This window comes from Carassius auratus, chromosome 8, assembly GCF_003368295.1.
Source record: "Carassius auratus strain Wakin chromosome 8, ASM336829v1, whole genome shotgun sequence".
In the NCBI taxonomy this organism is placed as follows: Eukaryota; Metazoa; Chordata; class Actinopteri; order Cypriniformes; family Cyprinidae; genus Carassius; species Carassius auratus.
In genome coordinates this window covers 3,776,461-3,787,663 of record NC_039250.1, presented here as the reverse complement: position 1 = coordinate 3,787,663, position 11,203 = coordinate 3,776,461, and the positions used below count along the sequence as shown (strand labels likewise).

General features: G+C 35.4%; 1 protein-coding gene across 2 annotated transcripts; it reads left to right on the top strand.

The window, feature by feature from the left end:
- Positions 1 to 2,086: 2,086 nt before the first annotated feature.
- On the top strand, positions 2,087 to 10,900 carry pnck (pregnancy up-regulated nonubiquitous CaM kinase). Of its 2 annotated transcripts, none has more exons than XM_026269116.1 (12): positions 2,087 to 2,316; positions 2,764 to 2,866; positions 3,095 to 3,226; positions 3,363 to 3,437; positions 4,347 to 4,485; positions 4,667 to 4,790; positions 4,935 to 5,010; positions 5,097 to 5,209; positions 6,226 to 6,304; positions 7,672 to 7,750; positions 8,369 to 8,459; positions 9,689 to 10,900. In XM_026269116.1, the coding sequence occupies exons 2-12, from the start codon at positions 2,793 to 2,795 to the stop codon at positions 9,697 to 9,699; spliced, it is 993 nt and encodes a 330-aa protein (XP_026124901.1). In that variant the 5' UTR covers positions 2,087 to 2,316; positions 2,764 to 2,792; the 3' UTR covers positions 9,700 to 10,900. The 2 variants fall into 2 exon arrangements, with proteins under 2 accessions (XP_026124901.1, XP_026124900.1); XM_026269115.1 differs by having other exon boundaries at positions 2,761 to 2,866.
- The last annotated feature ends 303 nt before the right edge of the window (positions 10,901 to 11,203 follow it).

Sequence of the window (11,203 nt, the reverse complement as noted above, 5' to 3'; positions counted from 1 at the left end):
CACACTTTCACAGGAAAACAACTTTTCACTTCTCTTATAAGTTTCAATCGGACCTTTCCAGACATTTCTGCAATTACATTTCCTGTAAATAGCATCTCCTGTCTTGAACTGGACTCAATATATTAGTTTTACTTGTGGTGATTTCTGTATCAATGATCCAGCGATAAACAACACAATATACTGACTGGATTGTCTTAAATGTAATCTGAAGTGCATTGATTTTCTGTCCAACTAAAAAAAAGCAAAACAGTCCCTAAATGATCTAAAACAAACTTCTAACATATCTGTTGTTGTGGCAGCTCTGTTTGGTCATATAAGATTATTACAGGGTGATTGATAGACTGCATACGTGTGTGTTTGCACATGATTTGAGGGTGACTGTGAAGACAGCTGGCTTGACCGAGGAGAGAAAACCACCAGCAGATGCAGAATTTGGAAAACATGAGATCCTGTAACAGAGGAGTTATTCTTTATTGTCATTTCCATTTGTCCAGTTTTAAGAGAGCTGAAGCGTATATGCAGTCCTGTGAGAAATCATTTCTTAGACTGATATTATTAAAACTACTATTAAAACTAAAAAGAGGGGACCAGAATGATAGAGTTTCTTGAGCAGCAAGTCAAGATATCGGAATGATTTTAGAATGATTTCTGAAGGATCATGTGACATTGAAGACTGGATGCTGAAAAGTCAGCTTTGATCACAGGAATGAATTTCAGTTGAAAATATATTAAAACAGGAAAACATTTTTTTATTATTGAATTATGACACTCAGAAACAATAAAACAAATTTTTACCCATCCCAAATTTATGAAACACTTTATGAAAAACAGATATATGCAAATGCAACGTAATACATTTTTTTACCAAATGTAAATAATAGTACATAATAATAAATTGATATTAATTATAAATAAATATTATTTTATTTTAAACAATTATAATAATGTACAAACATAATAAATATATGAATCTAAAATGAATATACGCATGAGCAAAATTTGAAATTCATAGATAAATAGTATATATTTACGGTAATCTATCTATCTATAAAAATGTAATGTAATTATGCAATTTTTGTACATTTTATAAAATATTTCAAAAATATTGTAATGAATGCATTATAAATAAATAGATTGGACCAAATAATACTGTTTGCAAAGAATTATTCCCCAGAAAACATATGCAAATGCAACATATATATATATATATATATATATATATTTTTTTATATAGTATTTATTATAAAACAGAGAGATACTAAATTTCTCAAATAGTTGCTGGGGTCTTTGTTTTGGAATTAAAGTTAATCAAGGCTTCCCTCTAGTGGTCATTCTTTTTTACAACATATTTGCTAGTGGAGAAAGAGAAATACAATGTTAATCAACCAATGCAGCATTTTAAAATGGTTTGTAGCTTATAAAAAGCCAAAGGTAAAGTTTTACAGTTCATCTCTGTAATTATTCATCACATCAATTTTCAACAGATTTGATCAGTTTTGTCTTATAATGCTTAGAATATTGTCTTTGCACATGATTTGTTGTTTTGTAAAGGCCTTATGTAATCATATGTATGACTAATGTCAAGTCACATTTCACCTAGTCACATTACCTTCATGTTTTCAGTTCAGATATAAAGGCCAAAACACACAGTAGGGGAGAGAGTCAGCATAGTGTAGGGTTTGTGTGTGTGTGTGTATGTGTGTGTGTGTACACAGTGTTTACAGGGCAGACAGGTGGAATGCTTATACTTGAGTGGAAAACCCCTGTGCCCATACAAGGAGAGCTGCGAGGGCTCAGGATCTCTGGGAGCGCTACCAAAAACAGCCTCAAGAATGTAAACAGAGACAGAGGCTTCTGGCAATCTCAAGGCAACTGAAAACAAACGGTAGCACTTTCCGTTCAGCAAAGCCTGACTTTTATAATGAAGAATGCTTATTTAATGTGCAATAAGCAGATGGCATCAGATATGTCCTGGAGAAAATGTTCATCTGTCCTCGTCATGCATTCAAGCATTACATTTGAGAAAGTCTGAAGCAGTCTTAAGAGACCTGTTGTTGTGTGGCCAACCCTCTTTTTCTCTCTCTCCATCACTCAGTTTTTCTTTATCACTTTCTCTCTGCTCTCTGTGCTTGCTCTCCTGTTGTCCTTCATTTCTTTCAAAAGTCAGTTTTGCTCTGTAAAGCATGTGGGCGTTCAAGGTCATCAGTATAAAATGAATGTGATTTTCGATTAAAGAGAGAGCAGAGAGGCTGTTGGGAGTGTGGTGACGTGAACAGAAACGGCTGCCTTCCAGATTTTCACAGGAGCAATCAGCAGGTAATTGAGCTTTTGCTTAGATCTCTTTTCTAAAGGGTGTTTTGGGGAGAATATCACTGATTATTGAGCTCATATTCCTTCATGTCTAGATATGTCAAGCACAACCGTGCTTGTATAATTGCACTAATTAGTCTATATAAAAAGAGAGGCTTTTGGGGGGGGGGGGGGGGGTGAAATCAGTGAAATCAAACATCAGGGAGAGCATTTGAAACTGTTTCCCCATCAGAGCTTGTGTGGTGGAAAAGAAAATCTGTCATAACTCATTGCTAGTCATTGAAATCTCCAAAAGGAACCAGAATTTGGCATTTGCATGTATTGAAAAGCATTTTCTTGAGTGCTTGTTGCTGTAAAGGGCAAGCAAAATGTGTTGCTTCAGGCTTAAAATGAATGTGCTGATGATTTTGGTACTTCTTTGCATGCTCATATTAGTGTTGTGTGTGTTAGTAGTACGCAGATCACACTTACCCTGCGTTACGATGCCTCTATTGAGAGATCTTCGGAAGAAAGATGACATCAATGCTGTTTATGAGCTGAAAGAAAAACTGGGAGAGTGAGTTCTCATATATTCAATATTTAAGAGTATTCTAAGCAGGTAATGACTTCAGAGTAGATCTTGACATTTTGGTTTACTATACACATTTAAAGACAGAAAATATTATTAAGAAGACTCTGGGGACTCACAACGTGCCCATGCCACACAAACTTATAATTAGCCATTAATTTAGAACAAATCTAATTACAGCTGAATTCTAAATCATATACATGTGTAACGTGTCAGGGGCTCGTTCTCTGAGGTTCGAGTGGCTCAGCACAGATGCACTCAGAAGCTTGTGGCTGTCAAGTGCATCCGCAAGAGAGCGCTAAAGGGAAAAGAATCCATGCTGGAGAACGAGATTGCAGTATTACGCAGGTCAGTGATTTAAAAACATGGGTCGATTCTATTGCATGTCTTTTTGTTTACGTTTTCTTGGTTATTCTAATAAGTAATACAGTGAAATTTGACAGAAATCTTTTGTTTTTGTTTTTTTCCTGTGGTTTCTTCACAGAATAAATCATGAAAACATTGTCTTTTTGGAGGAAACCTTTGAGACTCCTTCTAAACTGTATTTGGTAATGAACCTGTGAGTGGACCTGAGTGTGAAAAATGAAAATATTGCAGTAAAAAAAAAATAGTTATAGTTAGTAAGAAATCTAGACAGACAAATAGACATATAGAACATTAGAACGATAAGATGATAGTTAAAAGACAAACAGAACAATAGATAGAACACTAGACACACAGACAGACAGAGATATATAAAGAGATAGATAGATAAACAGACAGAAGTTAGAACATTAGATAGATAGATAGATAGAAAGATAGATAGATAGATAGATAGATAGATAGATAGATAGATAGATAGATAGATAGATAGATAGATAGATAGATAGATAGATAGATAGATAGATAGATAGATAGATAGATAGATAGATAGAAGTACAGACAGACAGACAGACAGACAGGTAGGTAGGTAGGTAGATAGATAGATAGATAGATAGATAGATAGATAGATAGATAGATAGATAGATAGATAGATAGATAGATAGATAGATAGATAGAAGGACAGACAGACAGACAGACAGACAGATAGACAGATAGATAGATAGATAGATAGATAGACAGAAGGACAGACGGACGGACAGACGGACAGACAGACAGACGGACGGACAGACGGACGGACAGACGGACGGACAGACAGATAGATAGACAGATAGATCAGACAGACGGATGGACAGACAGACAGACAGACAGACAGACAGACAGACAGACAGACAGATAGATAGATAGATAGATAGATAGATAGATAGATAGATAGATAGATAGATAGATAGATAGATAGATAGATAGATAGATAGATAGATAGATAGATAGATAGATAGATAGATAGATAGATAGATCAGACAGACAGACAGACAAATAGACATAGATAGAGATAGACAGACAGACAGACAGACAGACAGTGTTGTGCTGATGACAGTGTGTTGTTCAGGCTGACAGGAGGGGAACTGCTGGACAGGATTCTGGAGAGAGGCAGTTACACAGAGAAAGATGCCAGTCGTGTGATATATCAGGTGCTGCAGGCGGTGAAGTATCTGCACCAGCTGGGCGTTGTGCATCGAGATCTAAAGGTACCTGAGAAAAAACATCTAACACTTTAGTCTCCGTTTTAACATTTTCCCTTTTAGAACTGTCTTTGAGAGCACTACAATACGTTTAATTTAAAAAAGTTTTAATTCCAGCTTTTCACTATGGGTGCTTTACATGCAGCTAACTGGATATTACAATCATATTAAGTTCTCTCTCTTTTAGCCAGAGAATTTACTGTATGAGACTCCATTAGAAGATTCCAAAATTGTCATCAGTGACTTCGGTCTGTCTAAAATGGAAGAGCAGGGTGCTCTTTCCACGGCCTGTGGGACTCCTGCCTATGTCGGTAAGAGGGTTTATGATCATGAAAATGACCTAAGATCATGTGCAGTAACATACAGATTCAAGCTCAGAAAATCATGGTTTTAAGAGTCTTAACCATTGATGAGTTAATACCTCATGAGTACTTGTGTTCACTATGTGTTCGTAGCTCCTGAACTTTTACAGCAGAAGACATATGGTAAAGAGGTGGATCTCTGGGCCATTGGGGTCATTACATTTATTCTGTGAGTGCTGGATTAATATTATTCACTCTACATAAATAAAACTCAACACGAAGAGTCTGTATCAGCAGTTTTTGATTTCCTGGCAGACTTTGTGGCTATCCTCCGTTCTACGATGACAATGACACACAACTCTACAGGCTGATCATAAAGGCTGAATATGAATTTGATTCACCATACTGGGATGACATCTCTGACTCCGGTATGACCACAATAATATCTAATCCCTCTTCCTGCATTTTTAAAATGACCAAATAACATTCATATCATCCTCAATCCGAATGCCCATATAATGATGCTCCATGCCTCCTAGACTGGGTCAGAAGTACCGTATGTATTGTTTTTTAATAAGGCAAAATTACATATTTATATCTGAGATATCCATTTTATTGCTACTGCTAAAGCTACTGTTATGAAATGTGTAAAAATGCATATAGCATTTATATATATATATATATATATATATATATAAAGTGACATTTTGAACTGAGGACAGTTTATGAATGTGTAAAATATTGTACAAAGAGTCTAAATAATGTAAATTTATTTTCAATTCTAAATTTCAATGTTATTTTTAAATGCAATTCTTAATTGTATTTTAAATTTAAATTTTAGAGTTTATAAATACATTTAATTTAATACAGAACAAGCTACTTTTTGTTGAATGCTGTGATTGAAAAGCTTGCTTGTTGATTTTTATTTTTTTACCTAATGCATTATGCATATATTATGCAGTTAAAACACTCTTAAAGGGACAGTCCACAGAAAATACAAATTATTTGATAATTTGTTCACCATTTATCATTTATCATTATTATTGTTTCAAAACTTTATGACTTTGTTTTATTCAATGGAACAAAAGGAAATAGTTTGAAATGTATCATCCATTTATTTTTGTTCAATGAAAGTCCAATGAGGTCTAAAACAACACTGGACCCAAACCAGCTCTACTTACTTTTTTATATATTTATATTGATGCACTGTGTGATCCATTTCAATTATAACCAATGTTTTTAATGCTTTCTGCAATAGCTTAGGAAATAATTGCATGAGATATAGAATTAAAGCATTAATGCTTTCATGAGCAGTTTAAAAAACTTCTCTCATTATATAAATGCAGAATGTTTTGTGCAGCCCTAAACACGACAAATGCTGGCCACATTAAGTGGTATTGATCTTCTTATGTTCTGTGCTTCTCCCTGCCCACTTATGCTTCAGCGAAAGACTTCATAGTTCACTTACTGCAGAAGGATCCAGCGAAGAGGTTCAATTGTGACCAGGCCTTGCAGCATCCTTGGTGAGTCCATAAATAGCAGGACAGAGGCGGACGGGGAGCTGAAGGGTTGATCAGCGGTAAAAAGAGAGGCTGACCTTGAAGAACAGATGAAGAGTTGGGTCACATCTGTGCAGCGGCGTGGGAGGGCGTGCGCAGACAGCAAGAGGATTATGAAATATAGAATAAACAGATGTCTCTTCACCTGCAGCACTCTGAGATCTTTAAGAAGCACAAAACAATTATGATTTTCTTTGCAGAAAAGAAATGGAACAGAGTGCTCAAAGAAGCAATGCATTTAAAGAAGTACAGATAATTGTGGCATAGGATTTTATTTTAATTTTTTTGGTAATTGAATAACATAGATTATAGCTTCCCAGAAGAACGGTTTAATTGCTCAGATGTTGCTCAAAAGAGTCCTTTGAGTTTCCAATTATGCTTCATTCTCTGACCGTCATCTCTGTCTGAGATGTTTCTCTTTACGTTCCTTAGGAGACATAGACAAATTGTTGCCATACAGTAAGACTATAGAGCTATCAAATGAATGTGGAGATCAAACTGGTTTGGAAGTTTTTTCCACAATGAAAAAAAACCTTAATTGGGATTTTGTTTATCTCGCTAACAAATCAGTTTCTAGGATTTTTTTTCTTCTCTCAAATAGAAGTGTGAGATACAAATTCAGAATTGCAGAATGTAAATTCAGAATTTGGAGTTTATATCTCACGATTCTGACATTTTTCCCTCTAATAATTCTGCATAAATCTTGAAGTACTGTTTTTTTTCCTTTGCTGTTGCTAGTTTCTTTCCTCAAGATTCAGACTTTTTGTCTCAGAATTGTGAGTTGTAAATGGAGAAGAAAAAAAAAAGTCTCCATTTGCTCTTCTTTTAATTCTGAGTTGTATATTACTGAACTATGACTGGTGTCATAGTGTGAGGATATACACTACCATTCAAAAGGCTGATGTCGGTAAAATTCTTAAAACATTAAAAACTCTCTAATGCAGACTAAATTTAAAAAAAATATTTAAATATTAATCACATTTTGTAAAATATTTAAATATTTTTTTCAATTTATACTACTTTTTTCCTATGATGCAAAGCTGAATTTTCAGCAACTTTACTCTTCTGCAATCTTCAATGTCACATGATCCTACAGAAATCATTCTAATATGCTGATTTGCTTATTATCATCATTATCATCAATGTTAAGAACAGTTTTTTTTTTCCAAGATTCCTTAATGAATAGAAAGTTCTTTTTCTAAGATTATAAATGTTTTACTGTCACTTTTGAGTGCTTAATAATAGTACTACTCTTACTGACCTCTTGCTAACATTTGAACAGCTGTTTACATGCTTAATTCTGAATGTATATTATTGCTTCTTAACGGCAGGATATCAGGAGGTGCAGCTCTAGACAAAAACATCCATGGCTCAGTGTCGGCACAGATTCAGAAAAAGAGTCACTGGAAGGTAAGAGTGAAGAAAACAAACCTCTCAGTTTCAGCCTCATATTACGGACCACCTGATGCAAACTGTACACAAAAAAGCTGAAATCATCAGTTGCCATCTGGTTGGTTGACTGGGTTGCGTTCAAAACAGAATCTAAAATAAACCAGTTGAGAAGCACTGCATTAGTTACGTCTAAGTGGGCTGTTTTTGAGTAAGATCAAAAACTGACTAGACTTCTAAAGCACAAGAGTCCCATCCTCCATGTGTAATATATAAAATAGCTCTATATGACCCGTGTCTGTGACCTCTGAGGCTGATACAGCACTTTGCATTTGTAAATGTATGGCTAGAGTTACTTTAGCGGCGTATGGAGGCTTTGTTATTATTTGCCGCCAGTCGTTTGTTGCTCTACTCCTGATTGTCTGCCCTGCCATGCAATTACGGCTTGTACCTTTAAAAGGGCAAACGCTGTAATTGCTGTAACTATCAGGCTTTTAGTTCTAGTGCAATAAATGCCTCCAAACACTAGACTGACTCTTCTGCTCTTACATGCAGCGTAAGTTCACTGTTTGCCATTTAAAGATATTTGCAGAAGTTCACTAGATTTTGAAGCATTATCGCCGCTGTCTTGTGTTCCAGAGAGCCTTTAATGCCACCAACATCGTGCGTCATTTAACAAAGAAAACCCACTCCGGGGAAGACGATGAAGGGAAGCTCTCCACAAGTATAGGTGAGGAGACGTCACATGACTGTGATTACCCGCTGATGATATTAAGACAACAGCACTAAAAAAAATAATATAATATAAAGTAACCATATTTTAGACTAAATATGAACATGACTTTTTTTTTGTTTGGCCAACAAGCTGTTGCATAATCGTTAGACCAAAAGCCCAGTTGAGATCAAAAGTTTTCATCCCCAAAATTGTTTATTTAGTACTGACCTGAATAAGACATTTCCATACAGTCCACAGGAGAAAATAATAGTTGCATTTATAAAAATGACCCCATTCAAAAGTTTAAACCCTTAAAACTGTGTTCTTTTTGCATTTGAAGATCAGGGTAATTTTAACTTATTTCATATTCTGGGAAACATGTAACTATATTCTGTAGCTTCTGAAGGGCAGTACTAAATGAAAAAAGAAAAGAAAAAGATATTAATGCAAATGTGCAAGTCTCTATTCTCTTAATTAATGTTTTTTCTTCTTCTGGGGCATCAGTGAGCATTTCAGCCTTCTGTAATACTTACATATGAGTCCCTCAGTTATCCTCAGTGTGAAAAGATGGATCCCAAAATCCTACAGTCATTGTTAGAAAGGGTTCAAATACACATAAATGCTGCAAAACCAAAGAATTTGTGGGACCTGAAAGATTTTTCTGAAGAACAGCAGGCAGTTTAACCATTCATGACAAACGAGAGACTCGTGAACAACTATCACTAAACAAAAACCACAGCTGTGGATCATTCAGGTAAGAACACAGATTTAGAAACAAGGGGGTGTAAACTTTTGAATGGGGTCCTTTTTAAAAATTCATCTACTATTTTCTCTTGTGAACTATATGTAAACGTCTTTTATCTGAAATATCTTGTTCGGGTCAGTACTAAATAAACAATAACATGCATTTCTTATGATCCCTTTTATTTTTGGTAAAATAATTAACATTAAGCAGATTCTGAAAGGGGGATGTAAACTTTTGACCTCAAAGCTTTAACAACTTTTTCACTTCAACATTTTAATAGCTTAAAATGGCTTGCATTCCATTTAGATGAATGAAACTGCTAAGATTTTGACAATGATGACATGAAATTACTTAATTGCATGTTTAATCCATGAAGATTTCACATAATTTCTGTTAAAATTCATTTGGAGTTCACTCTAAAACAGACTTTGGTTTAATCTTTGGTTTAATGTTTAATGTTTTGAGTCAATGAAAACCAATTATTTCACTTTTTCTTCAGGGACCATCTGACAATCTACTGGCAGTAAACTGAGGCTCTGTGAAAGAAATACCAAACATGAAAACTGTGTCATTTACTCATGCTCATGTTGCTCCAAACAATTATGACATACTTTTTTTACCCTCTGTGTGAACAATGAAAGAAGCAGTGAACAAGTTCTTGAAGATCCAAAACTGAAACAAAATAATCATCAAAACAATTGGTTATGAAACATGTAAGAACCAGTCTCATTCAGACAGTAAACTTGGTGAGATGCATCTTCATGCACATATTGAACTATATGCAAAAGAGAATTAATGTCTGAGAACTGCAGTGGAGTTTAAGCTGGCAAGAAAAGGATATTAATCCACTTTCTAAATGCATCTTACAGAACATATGGTGAACGATTCATCCATGCATATGTTTTATTTCTTTTACTTTTTTGACCTCGGATTTTTAAATCAAAAACTTTCGAAATCTTCTGGTGAAAATACAAAAAAATCTTTCCTAGTTACATGTGCGTGACCTTTCCAATCATTTAATATATTTAACCCAATTCTGTTCTACACTGTTTAAAGCCTTTTTTGGGAGATTGACAGCAGGGTTATTATTGTTAACTAAAAGGACATCTTTTGAAATTGCACACACACACAGTATATATATATAACAGTATATCAGTGATGGTAAAATAACACTGATTGACAGTCCTTATCATTGTATGCTTGAGGAAAGAGCACTTCGCTAAACTTGTCTCAAATATGGAAAAATCACACAGGTTTGGAACACCATAAGCAAGACACACTTTTCATTTTGGGGTGTGAGAGCGCAGTGGTCACTGTGTTGGGCAGATTGACACAGACTCTGAAGCACACCTGTGTTTTAAACGCGCCGCTGTCAGTGAGCCTTCTGCCAGAGCTACTGCTGCTACACTCGAGTGGGCTGCCACTGTAAAAACCCCCTCAGTGGAGAGCAGCTCCTTCACAACTCCTGTTTCTACTCCCCGTCTACTTGTATTTGACGCATAACAACATGCTGCTATTTGACAGAACGCAATATTTAGTCATGTAGTACTGTCTGTCGGCTGTGACTACTGCCACTTGAAGCATATCAGTGGCCTTTGAAGAACAAATATGGCATAGAATAGGATATTACAATAGATAAATGAAGTAAATAGTAATTGTTGCCTTGTATCTGTGCTCTCATTACACTGTGGAATAAATGAACTGATCTGCACGTTGTGTTGTGAATCTGTCACAGGGATGATATATGAAGAAAAGGACACAGCCAAAAGAAAAGATTTTGAATGCTCGCCATCCATTGTCTTGCCCTTCATAAGCAATCTCACGAGAGCACACAGCCCATGAATTAAGAACAACAGCCGAGATTGTCCAGCGCTGACTGTAATGATAGGCTGATAAGACAGATACGCTGCCCTCTTTAATTCATGGAAAGAGCTCTACATGCACGGACCAGACGTCAGCTTAATGAAATCTGGCCTAAACTGATAATTCGATCAATTCGGTTTAAAAAAAGACA